We start from the raw sequence: 16128 nt of genomic DNA on the forward strand, positions 1-16128 counted from the left end.
CATGGTTAAATATTAAATATATATATATTTTTTTATAACAAACGCAGTGAAGTTTAAGCACGACCATGACTAATACATTTGGCCTTTTTTTTTTTCTTTTTTTTTTTTTAAGGACAGTTAAATCTGGCAATGAGTCATCTGAGAGCCGAAATGAGCAGAAATTCCCATCACTAAACCCCATGTTTTGTTTCTCAGATCAGGAAGAAAACAGCTGCATTTGTCCAGGGTTGCCAGGTGCGCGATTTTCGCGTTGAATTAAAATACTTTTGCTTCCCTGGGCTGTGATTAGGTCGTTTTTTCATATTAATTATTTATGGAATAATGCGGAATATTGACAAGATCCTGGTGATCCCTGAAATTGTGCATGTGACATCAACTACATATGTGAAAATCATGTGTGTGTGTGTGTGTGTGTGTGTGTGTGTATGATATAGATATAGACATAGACACTTTATTTGCACTTCTGGTTAGATGCTAAACTGCATTTCATTGGCTCTGTACTCGTACTCTGCTCAATGACAGTAAAGTTGAATCTAATCTAAAATAAGTGCACGTTCAAGTGCTCCTTGGAAATTCGTATTTACGAGTTGGCAAGTCGTAATTATGACGTCAGACACGTTCAAGTCACTTTGGTTAGAGCATAATGAAGAAGGGTGAACCTTCTCTTAATTAACTAAAAAAATACAGCAAGTTTTTTTTTTTAAATCTACTTCTAGAAAATAAAGAACAAAGAATCAGGTGTGTTTATGTTTTTCATCAATTTATGAAGCCACTGTAAACTTTATGGTTACACAATAATTATATCATGTTTGTACAACGCTCTCATACACTGTGCAGGAAATTAGCTTGTTTTATTGTAAATAAAAAAGTCAGAGAGACATGTCACTGCTAAATCCCCATTCAGTTTCAACTAATTTACCCTCAGCTCCAGATGTTGCATCCACTGATTCCATCATGTTTTCTTACTGACACAAAACCCTGACTCGGAAACTCAGAGCTCAGAGCAAATCCCACTCGTAATTACGACTTTGTGGTGCGTTCACGCGCGTTCAACTCATAAATACGAGCTTTCCGACATGGCAGCATTGACCTGCAGGCGGCTCGCGCGCTCTGCTGCTGGGGTTTATACACTATCAAGTGTTCTTACTCTAAAGCAGGCTAGTGGCTTGAGTGTAGAAAGCGAAGCGTGCATCAGATTGGAGCACAGCCCCTGTTCAGTACAGAGTGAGCAGTTTAGGATGCAGCCTTTCTTTTGACGTTGAATACGGAAGTGAAGTCCTGCTTCAGTGTTTTTCCTGCTTCATTCCTGACAGGTGAAAGCGTCTTCATCAACAGGTGACAAACATGACAGAACCCAGCAAGCACGACATTTCTGCCATCTTCAAGCGACTACGAGCCATTCCTACGAATAAGGTGAGCAGGAAAAGCCTGGGAAGAGCTGTGGTGTTTCTTCTGAGCTGAGGAAGTAGACAGGATGTCTGACACGTCACTAGTGCAACATTACTCAACCATATGGCAGGGCTTTCTCAGCCTGTTGTTGTTGTTGTTGTTGTTTACACTGTAAAATATAAAACTAAAAGTTGTTATAGTGTGGAAGGAAGTGGAGAGAAATGAAATGAGTTGTGACTGCACTATCAGTCCATCAAAGAAATCTGTTGACATGGGAAATATGAGAATATTATTATCTATCTATTATCTATAATATTATTATTTATCCACTTACCTGATTTACAGAGGTAATCAGAGATGAATGTTGTTCAGGTAATCAGAGGACTAATGGTGTTTTTGTAAGTGACTGACTGTCCTCTGATTACATGAAAAACATGTATCTGTCTCTCTCTCTTTTTTTTTAATTGTATTTACCATGTAAACAGATTTCTTTTTGTTAGACTGGTTATGCAGGTCACAACTCATTTCTTTCCACTTCTTTCCACACTAGGATGACTTTTAGTTTTACATTTTACTTGTTTTTTTTTTGTTTTTTTTTACTTTTTACAATTTCACTTAGCTGCAGAACTTCCAGGCCTCAATGTTTCACTTATCATTTTCAAACTCCAATAATCCCGTAAATCTCAATCCCACATGTCTTCATATTGCGCAGATTCCCAACGCTGCTCCTGGAGTAACATAAAACAGTTTGCTTTTTTGGGGGGAAATAATTGTAAAAATATGAGTTAAATTAAAGCTTCTATACAAGCAGCATGCACATGTCTGGTACAAATCAAAACTCTAACTTTGTTTCCAGCACCATGGTTCATGTATAATTCAACCAAAAGTGGAAGAAATGTTACAGTTACACCATATGTGGTGTTACTTACCCCAGTAACACACAGAGGCTTAGCTGTAACACTTGCTGTCGAAGTCTGATAAACTGTTACAAACATAGCTAGCTTCAGTGCACAGTTCATGTGCCCTGTGTGAATTCATGCACAATTCATGTGAAGATTGGGGCAATAACTTCACACGTGTGTTTTATGCGCCTCTGAATTCATAGCCCCAATCTGCCAAAGCTCTTTGGGAGCAAGTATCTTCTCCAGAGCTTGGATGGTCGTATTCCCAGTTTTATCCATCAGTGTAATGTATCTGATTATTTGTTTGAAATGAACCGACTATCATGTATTCATTAATGGTGATCTCCTTTTGAATTTAAATCCAAAGGTACCAAATAAAGTTTAATATGATTTCCTGAGGCACAGTGGCTTAGTGCTTAGCACGTTTGCCTCGCACCTCCGTGGTTGGGGGTTCGATTGCTGCCTCTGTTCTATGTGCGCTGTTTCATCCCCAAGTTCAAAGACGTGCATTGTTTTGTCTGTAGTGTGTGAATGGGTTAAAGTGTGTGTGGGTGTGTGTGTGTGTGTGATGGGTTGGCACCCCATCCAGGCTGTCTCCTGCCTTGTGCCCCGAGTCCCCTGGGATAGACTCCAGGCTCCCCTGCAACCCTGTGTAGGATAAACAGTACAGAAAATGGATGGACTTCCTGCTTGACCAGCCATTATCCACCTTCCTGACGCTTTAACCCTTCCCAACTCACTCCTCTATCTGTCTGATGTTCCCTGGGTCTCATTCTGTTAGAAAAATTTGGGAGACATTAACTGGTTTACTTTATGTGAAGAGGAAAATAGGAAAATAAGTTGGTGTCATAGTTTACTACTGGCAGCTTAGTTGTAACGCCACATTACAACTAACCCTGCCATATGGAGATTGTATTTAAGCCTGCTTATCTCGTGCTGTGAGCTGATATCAGGTTTCCAAATGGTGCTAGGTTATAGGCAAAAAGAGAGGGATTAAAAAGAAGTTTAATTTTGTGAATTACACATCTAAAATAATCATTTTAACAAATTTTGTATGTGATAAGTTACTCAGATGCTGTGAAACACTCTTCATGGTATATATAAACTGTGCTCAGATTGCTTACAAAATTAGCAAAAGCAACAGACAATGTGTCTGGAAGCACATGTAGCCTCTGGTTGGGCTGTTTCCCCAGTCTCCCCTACTCACTGTCCTACACTTTTTAGTGTTTTTCCTGCTCTAACACCCCTGATTGAACTAATCACCTCATTAACAACCTTTCCTGAGTTGAAGTAAGTGTGTTAGACCAGGGAAACCACTGAAATGCACAGGATATGGGGTACTCTAGGACCAGGGTTGAGAATTTGTCATATTGGACAAATGGTGCACTATATACACTATATACACAGTGTGTCAGTGAAAAGGGACCACCACAGGACCACCACTGACTAAATATTATTTATGTCATGTACCATCTTTAGCACAGCAGTGATACTGACATGGTAGCATGTATAGTGCTGGTACTAGCTTTTTAAACACTGTAGCACACTTACTGACTACATTTTTATATACTCGTACATTGTTGATCCAATTCTTTTTTAAGCACACTCTGACCACAGGGCAATGTTGGCTGGATATTACTGGCTGGATATATTATATGCACTACTGAGGTTTCCGAGCATTGCTGCTTAACTAACCCCTAACTTGTCCCCACTCACACCTGCTCTTAAACCTCTACTCTGTGCACTTTTCTCCTCTAGCACTCAATTAAAAATCTTGTGTGGTAATTGTATTGTTCTCTGTTTGATATAACGCTTTGCTTGTATTTCCTCATTTGTAAGTCGCTTTTGAAACTAGAGTCTGCTAAATGATTAAATGTAAATGCTGCTCCACTTGGTAGACTCATTAACACACAATCACGTGTCAGTGAACAACCACCCAAACAACAAACCGTATATAAGGTCAGATGGACTACACTCAGTAACTGTACACCTCCAAGTGCCCTAACTATAGCCGATAATGGGCGAGTGAGTGTAACTGCAAGGTAGGTGTGCATAAGAAAGTGGCTACTAAATGTGTAGAGTGTAGTTTGTATTTTTTAAAAACCAAAATGAGTGATTTTAAACTGATTTTGTCCAATGCTTGATCCACTATAGTGAACTGAATATGGCACCATGCCAGACTGGAAATATTACAAAATATTTGATTTACTCTACATTACCCTGATGCCCTTGCATATTGCATCAAATATATTTGCACATTATTATTATATCTGGGGTGGCATGGTATTGCAGCAGGTAGTGTTGCCACCTCAAACCTAATTTGGCTACTCTAAATTACTCCTAGGTGTGAATGAGTGTGTGAATGTGTGTAATCCATGGTGTATTCCTGCCTCACACCCAGTGTTTCTTCAGTATAAGCAGTTATAAGCAGTATAAGCAGTACTGAAGATGAATGAGTGGGTATTCTAACTGTATTGTATGCATTAATTGATGGAACATGTTGTAATGTATGCATTAATTGATGGAACATGTTGTAATATGTACCTTATTGTGCTCAGGCCTGTTTTGACTGCTCTGCGAAGAACCCAAGCTGGGCCAGCATCACCTATGGTGTGTTCCTGTGTATTGACTGCTCGGGAACACACCGTTCTCTAGGAGTGCATCTGTCCTTTATCAGGTAGCATAAAGCACACATGCCATTATATTCTACAGTCCTATGTATTCCACTATGCACATAATAATTAGGAGTAATGTAACAAATTACTTGTTGAACAGATCTACTGAACTGGATTCCAACTGGTCCTGGTTTCAGCTGCGTTGCATGCAAGTTGGAGGGAATGCCAGCGCTGTGAGTATTTTCCCTCTACACACGAGCTTTATATAGTCAGTTTTAGAATGCATGAATCTGACTGATACCCAGCTTTATAAGTGAGCATGTAATATGTCACTGATTTGTTGCTGACATAGTTGCTACACATCCCAGTAGTAAATTGAAGGTCTATATCTATATGTAAACACTAAACATGTTGAAATGGTTCTCACTCGACTTTCTGATCACATGGACACCAGCGGTTTATTAAATAACATGTATTTCTCTCTCCTCCCTACAGTCTGCCTTTTTTAACCAGCATGGTTGCACTGCCAGTGAAACCAATGCCAAATATAACAGCCGTGCAGCCCAGCTCTATAGAGAGAAGATCAAGACTTTGGCTGCCCAGGCCACCAGACAGCATGGCACTGAGGTCAGACACACAAATACATGAAACGTTCTACACACATACACTCCTGCATGATATCAAATGCAATGGCTTGTAGGTGAAATTCCTTCACGTTTGCATATTTTATTATCACATAAACTCAAGGTTATAAATAAAGGTCCCCCCCCCTTTGTCTCTCTCTCTTTCTCTCCTTCTCCCTCTCTCTCTCATTAGCTCTGGCTAGACAGTCAGGGTCCTCTCTCCCCTACATCTCCTGGGGACAAGCAGGTCGACTTCTTCAGCCAGCACACGCAGGTATGTGTCTGCATCTTTTTCATTAAGGAACAATATCATTCTGATTTTGCTGTTCTTTTTTTTGCCCTAGACAAAATGGTAGACAAAAAAAATCTCCCTTGTAACCTTGCTGTCTCTTTTTCTGTCTCACTTGGATTAATGATATTTTATCATCATGTATGTTATGTAAAGTATAAAACACAATGGGGTGTGCCGTTATAGGAAAATAATCAACAACAGGGACGGAGTTACTTTTAACACTCCAAAGCTGATTATTTCCCAATAACAGCATGTCCCTAGAACATATCAAACAAAGAACAACACACCATACTTTTTATCCATTTATGGTTATGGTTTTGGTTAGTAAGTTAATAAGACAAACAAATACAGCTGAATATATCACTTCACAGAGAATCATTGTCCACCATACAGTACAAATTAATCACCACCTTCTGACCAAACATAATTAAGAAATTAAGAATTCAATAATATTTTAATTCCATGCTTGGGATTATGCAGTTGCGCAACTTCTAATTGAGGTGAATCCATGCTTTTCATTGGTGGTGCAGTGGAGTGTGTGGTGCAGCGCGTTCTAGATTCAGCCTTCATAAAAAGCAAAGCAAACTCTATGTAACTACAATAAGCTCTGTAGACAAAGCAGAGTATGATGACCGTGACAAGCATTGATAGATATCCAGAGTTAGACATATTGACTAATAAGTCAGTATTTATATTTTTTTGTTTGTGATAATGCAGCATTGTCTGGGTATCTAAGGTAGTTAAATTGTTGGTTTCTACCAAGGTTAGATTATGTCCCCCATCATTTTTTATAATTCAACCACTGGGATTAATAGTTCATGTCTGTTTAGTAATACTGTTTGCTGTGTATTTTTTCGTCATATCTACTTGCACAGAATGATGGAAGCTCCTTTCAGCAAAATCTTAATCAACCACAGGAAATGACTTTGCAAGACAAAAATAATAATGGTATGACAAACCAAAAAACCTTACATTTGGTGTGTACTTTGGTGTATACGTGTGTGTGTGTGCGTGCATGATTGCATGTGAATGTGTGTACGTGTCTAACTCATAAATGTTATTTGCAGACAATCAAGAAGGCCCTTCCACTGAGCTTCTCAGTGCTTCTCCAAAAGCTGTTCTAGGTAAAGAAATGTGTCATTAAATTGTTTCAGTAGTGTTTAAATGTAGACATTTATGGTTTTATGCCTTTTTCAGAGCCTTCTCTAATCAAAAAGAAGCCTGCAGCAGCCAAAAAAACGGTGAGGATATAGATTTTTTAAAATAACCTTTACTATTAAATGTTGTATTCATTGTGCCTGTGTTTACTGATGCCAGAGTGTAGTATTCAGTGAGTGCAGAGATAATACAGAGTGTGTTTACATGGATTTGAATATTTCTCTTATGTTGCCGAGTAGCTGGGTGCTAAAAAAGGAGGTCTGGGGGCTCAGAAAGTAAGCAGCCAGAGTTTCTCAGTGCAGGAGAAGAGAGCTCAGGCTGTGGACAAACTACGTGAAGAGTCAGCCACTGAGAAGAGTACCAAGCCTGAAGAGCCAGTGTGAGTCTCCCTCTGCACGTCTTCACATGCACACAAATAATGCGGTCATTTTCTGATTCTGATAGTTGCTAAATTATTTAAGTGAGTCATGTAAACTGCATACCGCAGTATTGTTAATCAAGTATTCAAAGAATGCAAAAAAAAAAAAAAAAAGACTTTGCACATGTCTATATGGCATATTGCCATGTAGACAAGTGCATTAGCACTGGGATCCCACAGGATCCACCAAAAAAGTAGTGGAAGCAGGTGGTTTTTACTCTCACGCAGGTATTTATGGGTGGTCAGATCACACTTTAATTAACATGGGAGTGTATTAGACGTGGCGGATTGTTCTCACACATGCACATGCGTTTACAACTTTCATTCATTCCTCTTCAGTAAGTTATTACCTGATTTCTATTTTGGGAAATAGCATCAACTAAATTCATTAGACTATATAAAAATAACTGGGGGCGCATGCAGGAATTCCTTCACAAGCAGGCAGGATTGGGATATAAAACATACCCATGCATACTTCCACTAGCATAGAAGCAGATAACAGCTAGAACGACAGTTTTACGTATATTTCACAGCCATAAAACTCCAAAATAAATATTTACAGTAAAACGAATTGAGAGCTGACGCTTTAGCAGCCAGGAACCTTGAATCCGTTATCATTCATCCAGCTGACAAGAACCAGATAACAAGATGGATTACATTTATTTTTGCTTGTTTAATTCTAAGGCTGTTAATACACTAACATTTAGGTTAGAAGGACTGTATCTGGTACTGTATTCCCTCGTGTTTATTGATTTTAGGACATGCTGAGGTCCAGGTTAATTTGCATTTAGCTTTTTCTCAAAAGTACAATGATGACATGGAATCTGCTTGTTGGTAGTTATTGTAATTACATTTGTTGTTATGTTACTGTAATAATATAGCTCAAAAAAGCAGTGTTTTAAGAAAAAAAATGCCCTAGTGTTTTCAGCGTTTAATGACAGATGAACAGCACATGGTCATACTGGCAAAAACAAATCTAAATGTAGGTTATAGAAATCGGAAATCAAGATACATCAAGAGACATAAATCACATCATGGCAGCCTAAAGTAAAATCAAAATCAACTACTCACAAGCTACATGATTTAAAAAGGACTCTAGTCCCACCAGTATATTAGAAAATATGATTAAAATAATAGCTTCACAGTAGTGGTGCTGCTGTTCTAATGTGTTTTCTCTCTGTCTGGTGTGAATTATGTCAGTGTGACATCTCTGAGGCTGGCCTATCAGGATCTGGAGCTCCAGAGAAAGAGGGATGAGGAGAAGATGCGAGGGCTCGAGGGCAAGAAGAAGGAGCAGGCAGAGAGGCTGGGGATGGGTTTCTCCAGCAGGAGGTCAGGCATTTTAATTCATGCAATCATTCTCAATTTTGGTATAGATTCTCATATAATAGAGGTGTGTTTTATGTGTGTTTTTAAATACTGTGCTACTGTAGTTTTTTTTTTTTTTTTTTCATTAATTTGGATAGACTGCTGTGGAGATTCTACAGTCAACAAACCATCTAGAAACTGTCGACATCCAGCCTATGCAGTGATTCTCAGTAATACTGTTAACAGTTTATGGTTGTTGATGTTTAATATATGGTTAACTTGTTGGTTTCCTTCTGACCACTCAGATCTGAGAATTCAACACTGTCATGATATAATAGATGATAGTTAGTAGCATGAGAGACACTTTGATAGTCTATCACAATTTCAAATCCAGTCCATGTATGTTCTAAACACATGTCATCGAAAGATACACATCTGTGGACATGTTGACAATTAGTTAATTAGTTAGTTAATTAGTTGACTAACGACAGTCTATAGAAGGTTTGTTGAATTTTGGAGTGTCTAAAGCAAACTATCCAAATACAGTATTACAAAATACTTCATATTTTGCTAAATAATTTGCTAAACAGTAGATCAGTAGGAAAATGGAGTTCTTTCAGGATAACTTAACTAGGAGCTGAATAGCGATACCTGGTTAATTATATGTCTGTCTTTTCGGACTTTCCTTCCTCATTCCAGTGGAGTGTCTCACTCTGTCCTGGCTGACATGCAGACGATTCAGCAGGAGACTCCGACTTTGGCCCAGTCTTCCTCTCGTTCCAGGAAGTACAGCGAGGATGATGAGGAGGAAGAGGGATATTTCTTCATCAGGTGAGATCTGAGTCACTCATGACTTTTGTATATAATGTGATCATTTCACTTGAACTGAGGTTTAATTTTCAAGACCACTTTTGTGGTTGACTCACAAGTGACAGAATTAAGAATCATGGCAGGATTTCATTGAGAACACTTGTCCAATGATGCTGATGGCAGTCAAGGATCTTTGTAAAAACTAGATTCTAAGACATCCAATCAGTAGCTATGCTTATGTACAGCCTGATAATCTATTAATACTCAGACTGATGGCTCAATCAGCAAACCTTTGTATGCACATTTAATTCAGAATTGAGTGAACTGAGTCCAATCTGAAAAAAGCATCTGTCTAATCAAGCAAGATGTATAATCGACTCAATAAAAATAACTAGATTATTCTCCTATTTAACAACCTTTGCATACATTCTGTGCATATGTGTGCTTACAACCAAAGGTTGGTGACAAAGAAGTTCATGTTACTAATTGTGAAAAATTTTAAAATAATAGTGGTATATTTTTTTCTTATTTCCTGCTGAACAGGGACATTTACTGTATGTTTTGGGAGGATCCCCTGGGAAGGACATAATTTAAGACTTGCAAACTAACATTGTGAGACAATGTTAGACAATGTTAGACAATGTTAGACAATGTTAGATAATGTTAGACACTCTGACAGGACAGTAAAGTCTCCGTCTGTTTGTTGTTATGGTAACAGTGACATTACATGACCATAAATTTGGTTACATGTGCAGTTAAATAGGGATTTACATATCTGAGTGTGCTGAGTGTAGGGTGCATGTAAACAGTTCATTTGCAGTTGGAATAAATTTGTTTGGACCTTCAGATATGCATATAGTTAGGTTTTTAACCATTGGTTAGTTTTTAAAAGGGGAAACACTGTATCCTGATCAGTTTTTCACTATTACAGTATATGCAAGTTAAAGATGTTGTTCGACATGTTACTCATTATATTAGCATTTGTAACTCCGGTAAACTTTTCTCCACTGTCATCTTCCTTGTAGAACCTCCTCCAAGTTTACTAATGATGAGCCCCAGTCATCTGACCAGTTCTTCTCCCAGTGGGAGGACATCAAGAAGAAAGAAAGCAAGAAACCAGAGCCTGATATTTATTTGAGCTCCAAGACATCATCATTTGAAGACAGGTTAACTCCTTCTTCAGTTTTGACACTGTAAGGACTTTTCAAGCTTTAGTGAAACCATCGTGTGCTCTGTTATTATTTTACTCACAGGACTACGGCGAGGAGAAAAGCAGAGCCCGGGCCGTTACCTGTCTCTGATGATGCCCAGAAGAAATTTGGTGGTGCAAAAGCCATCTCCTCTGACATGTTCTTTGGTAAACAAGACAACTCTGAGGTAATGTCAAAGTACACATCGCTCTGTGTGTTTATACCGCAATGGCTCAGTTGAAAGTTGATGCAACGTTATGTATTAATAATGAAGTTCCTGTTTTGCCCAGTATGAAGCAAGGACTCGACTGGAGCGTTTCTCCAGCAGCTCAGCCATTAGTTCAGCAGATCTGTTTGACGAGCAGAAGAAACAGACAGGTGAGTGGAGTAACAGACACAACGGGATACATTCATATTTAGCAGATATTCCTAAGCTCATTACAGATATACAAGTTTTTTAGCTTCGACATTTCCCCCCCTTCTTTTCAGAAGAACGTTTATGGCAGAGACATATATTTACGGAATAATCGGCACTATTTAAAGGAAACACTCCTGATTCTGATAGTTTTGTATTTGGGTCAAATTTATTAACACACTCCCGAATGATGCAACAGAAATATATTTGTACTATCGTCAGGAAGAGATTGCAAGTTAGAATCATAATGATGCCATAGACAGTCAAGAGACCAAAACTGGCATGCTCTCATGGTGGCAGGGATGGCATTACTCTTTCTCTCTCCCCTGCCAGTCAGAATGACACGAACTAATCATGGGCATCTGTGAGCTCATGTGTACAGAAGGCACATAGTACTTTTCTCCAAGTGTGTGTTACATTGTCCTGTGATGCAGCATGAGCAGCAGTTTTAAGAAAAATGGACAGGTTGGCTTCATGTGTTTTGGAGGAAGCACATGATCACCCCATCCTCCCCAGATGGTAGCTCTTGCGTGATAGAAGAGAGTTAACAAGTGGGTGGCAATTGGAAAGACCAATCTAGAAAAAATGGGGGGAAAACTAAAAAAAATTTAATGTAACCCTCAATTTACTTTCTTCCCCATTTAAAACAGACTTTCAGTACTTTTGTTAAAAAAAAAAACTGAAATGGGGAGTGTTATATATGAGCTTAGTTTGTGATGTCACTAAATAACGCTTAAACTAATCATGTCTGAGAGGCAAATATTAGAGATAAGTGGAAACCGGAACATAGCTCATGTCAGAATGGCTTTCTCTGTCGTTTTGCAGGCAGTTCATACAGCCTGAGCAGCGTGCTGCCCAGTGCTCCGGATATGACCCAGCTGAAGATGGGGGTCCGCACTGTGGCTGGCAAACTGTCTGTCATGGCCAGTGGAGTGGTTTCAACTATACAGGTCTGTTCCCTTTAAATTACATTTACAAATCCCAGGCCTACTAGTGAGTCTCTGACAAATCAACATTGCTTAATGCAGAGTTACCGTAAAGCATCACTGTACGAAGATCATTGTTAAATGAGTAGAGTGTTAAATGTGATGTGCGCTTTACCATTTAGCAATGATCTTTATTCCAACGATGCTTTCAGGAAACTTTAAATAGTTAAAGATCTTGGTTTGTCAGTGGCTTTCTGTCAGTCCTGGGATTTGAGCTCACAACCTTCTAGCACAGAACCTTGTGCTGTGTTCAGTTTAACTCAGATGTGGGAAGTCTGAACTTAGAATTATGTCATTTTCGAGCTACAAAGTGGCAAAGAACCATGGACGCTTCCATGAAAGTATATATTTTGTTAGCAACAATCTAACCAGCTATTTATTATGTATTTACTTTCACAAAACAGTGAATTGTATAGTAATCGTTATAGATTTAAACAACTAATGTGTCTGTGTTGATCTATCTAAAGTAAATACTACGATTGTCTCTTTTAGAGTAGTGAAGTGATATTTTATTTGCTGTTTTGAGTTGCAGTTTTGATTTAAGCAATATCGCACAATCAGGAGTGGTTTTATGCCGAATATCAGCACGGCTGTGATTCGGTCGGCCGCAGGTAGCCACAGCCATGCCGATATTCAGTACAAGAGCACAACTGCGAGTATGATATTGTTTTTATATAACAGTTCTATTAATACTGACATTTCAGACACAATAGGCCCAAACATTTTGTTTATTTTTGCTCTGGCAAGCTGGATAGAGCATTGCATATTGCCAACAAATATACTGACTGATAGCCCATAGTAGCAATGGTTTCAGTGTAAGGAACTATTGCTAGAAATGGAATTTTATGTCGTGAACACACACAAGCGCAGTGATACACAGTGAAATGTACCAGTGCTGTTATACTAAATATCAGCACTCTTGGCACTGCACTTGACCAATCAAATTGGAAATTCTGAGTTACGGGCTTTAGCCAAACGCAGCGTTAATCACTTATTTACCACAAACATTTTTGTTCTTGTAATTAATTTAAGCCTTGTTTATTTTGTACTGATTAAATGATGTGTGGTGTGTATGTTCTGTGTTGCAGGATCGCTACAGCACATGAGCATATAGAGTATAGGGAAGGATTCAGGAGGACTCCTTAAGACAGCCTCTCAGCATAAAGGAGAGAAACTGTATGCCTGTGTGTGTAGGTCCCAAATGCATTACAATCAGATATAATGCATATATGTAGCTTCATTGAATAGATATGTAGATGGTCAATTACACATAGAGTTAAACCCCCGGCTGTTGGGAACTGAAGTGAAGGGCAACTCGAATAGCTTCTGGGGGTTTCCCCTATAAAATTGACATTGGGTTTGTGGGCACTTTTTGTTAAATGATAAAAAGCTTATATATATATATATATATATATATATATATGCCTTGCTTTTTGTAAATATCTGTGCATTGTTTACATTTTGCTTTTGAAACTGTTACATATGGATTATGCCAGATTGATTTCATTTTTAAAAAGTATGCTGATCAGAATGGATCTTGGGTTTGAACAGCTTTATTTTTGTAGGTGTTCTTATATCTGTGGATCATAGAGAGAAACACAGTGCTAAATATGATTGGATGTACTATATGTTATATGTGCCTTCTGTTAGTTGGCACTGTGGGGTTTATGCCATTTATTTACACAAACATTGAGTTAACAGGCACCTTATGATCCAATATTTGATGTCTATTTATGGGTGTGAGACAGAGGAGCCCAACTGTGGTCCTGCATGTCTGTACTCACGAGTTTAGTGATTTGCTTGCTTTAAAGCACCTACTAAACTTGGTCCTGGTCCTGAACCGAAGACCCGAATCCACTCTCAAACCTGCAGGACCAGAGTTGGGTTCTCTGTATATGGATTCATTTTGATTTAAGGTGATACAAATTGACATATTAGAGGCTGTTCACACCTGGTCGTTTCCTGCATTTTGTATATGGATTATAACTACATGCATTTACACATTGCCAGATTTACAGTTATCCAGTTTGCAGTGTCTACCAACTTCATGTGTCATTGCTTAGTTTTAGTTCTTTCACCCAAAAGATATCTGCTTGAAAATCGTAATTTTGCATGCTTTTTTATTTCCTTAACAGCCCCAAATTTGGCAATTATTGACCACTTGTGTTATGATGTATGAGAAATGTAATGTAATGTATTAGAAAGGGTTAGGAAGGTGCATTTACAATTGCATAATATCTATACAATCTATCTTAAATGCATCTCATACTTTAAGGTATGGTTTGAGTGATCAGATTTGAATCTGAGTTAAATGTATCTTAGGTGCATTAACATTTTCATTTGCATGTAGTTAATACAAATCGGGAATATAGTTCTGAACCTTCAGATGCGTGAAATGACCAAGTGTAAATAGGCTCTCAGATTATTCATGTCAACTGCCTGTTTTTTGAAGTTGGAGAATGTTTCTGTTTATGTTTGCTTCACTATCTTTTGTTTATACTGATAGATTCAGCCATTAGTTTGCATGGGCTTTTGATTTGTAAGCTACTTTATGCACTACAAATGATCAAGAATGGTAAAAGGCTAAATTGTATACACGTTATGCTGAAGAAATCTTAAATACAGTGAATGCTGCATAGAAAACACAATTTCTTCTAAGAAGAAAGACTGAAAAATGTGTGGAAGATATAATTTAGAAGCAATTTGTAGCTTTATGCTTTACCCAAAGTAAGCTGGCAAACAGCATTTGCACTACATAGGGAGAACATTTGTTCATAGAGTGCAAAGACTATTCATGCCATTGCAATTATAATAATGGAATATTTGAATTTTGCTTTGATCAATAAAACTTTACTTTTTGTGCAAAGCCTCCTTGTGTTGTAGTTTGTGGGACTTCCGGGGAAAGAGGGAATCATTGGCTTCACACATGCAAGCTGTTACTTTGCACAGGCTAGAAACACTTTAAGAAAAGGTTTAATAGTGCTGAAAGTGAGCACTGAGATAAACTCCGAGAGTTGTGAGTGAGCTCTGTGCAGTCTCTGTTGGCTCTCTACAAAAAAAACCCACACTTTTGTCCCCCAGAAAGCTATATGCAATTATCCAAGTTGTGCTTTTGATCTTGCTGGTGTTAAGGGAAAATTGTACTACAAAGCAGTTGTTCTCAAAGTGGGGTCTATGCAGCATAGCTAGGAGGTCTGTGATTTTTTATTTTTTATTTTTTTTCTAGTTACAGAGGTGGAAATCAGAACCAACTATTAACAAATTATTAGATTTATTATTGAGTTCTTGTAGTTATTACCCTGTTTGATTGGTCACTTGACCACTTTTAAATGGGAAATGGGTATTATCCATTATCCTCAATAACGCAAAAAGAAATCTATAAATAATGACACCTAATAACAATTTAATCTAATAACTATTTTAATACAAATGTGTTCTGTGGGTGGAAAGTTCAGGGATAGAAATCTCCACAGCTCCAATGAATAGCCAAACCGTTACTGTACACATTTAAATAATGTTCATGAAATAAATCTCTGGTGAGCCAGTGGAAAGGGTCTCTGACTGAAAAAAGTTTGAGAACCCCTCCTTTAAAGGCATGCCGTGCATCTCGTAAGGAGAAATGCTATATTTTTATGATTCTAATGGACTTGAGCCAACATGAACAATAATTTGTCAAAAAAAGAAATCTCAGTAGATAAAAATGTTTCGACTTTTAAAGTGTTGTTTGGAATAGATGACAAAACTTGAGAGTTCCTCGAGGGTTCCTTGTATGGTTAGCTTTTCAGGTGAACACTGAACACAATACTGTCATAAAGTCAAGCTTGAATTTTGATGCCTGTAAATGATTTGAATGAATAGTGAACAATTGGTTTTTGGATTTTTTCCCATGTGATTTCACATTAGATTTTATCCATGCATATGGGGGAAAAAAAAACTACAACATTACATGAAAATGCATGAAAATGCATGTGAAACAAGTAAAACTCCACACTAATGGCATCTATGAGGATGTCTCCTCCATC

At 38.1% G+C, this 16128-nt stretch overlaps 1 protein-coding gene across 1 annotated transcript; it reads left to right on the top strand.

Moving 5' to 3' along the window:
• Window positions 1-1155: 1155 nt before the first annotated feature.
• arfgap3 (ADP-ribosylation factor GTPase activating protein 3) lies at window positions 1156-14972 on the top strand. The gene is made up of 16 exons (XM_053241643.1): window positions 1156-1413; window positions 4850-4968; window positions 5067-5139; window positions 5402-5533; window positions 5723-5803; window positions 6697-6769; window positions 6889-6945; window positions 7019-7062; window positions 7219-7358; window positions 8598-8729; window positions 9405-9536; window positions 10541-10681; window positions 10769-10892; window positions 10996-11083; window positions 11946-12070; window positions 13195-14972. Exons 1-16 carry the CDS (start codon window positions 1345-1347, stop codon window positions 13210-13212), a joined length of 1548 nt encoding a protein of 515 aa, XP_053097618.1. The 5' UTR covers window positions 1156-1344; the 3' UTR covers window positions 13213-14972.
• The last annotated feature ends 1156 nt before the right edge of the window (window positions 14973-16128 follow it).

This window comes from Pangasianodon hypophthalmus, chromosome 18 (genome assembly GCF_027358585.1).
Source record: "Pangasianodon hypophthalmus isolate fPanHyp1 chromosome 18, fPanHyp1.pri, whole genome shotgun sequence".
Lineage (NCBI taxonomy): Eukaryota > Metazoa > Chordata > Actinopteri > Siluriformes > Pangasiidae > Pangasianodon > Pangasianodon hypophthalmus.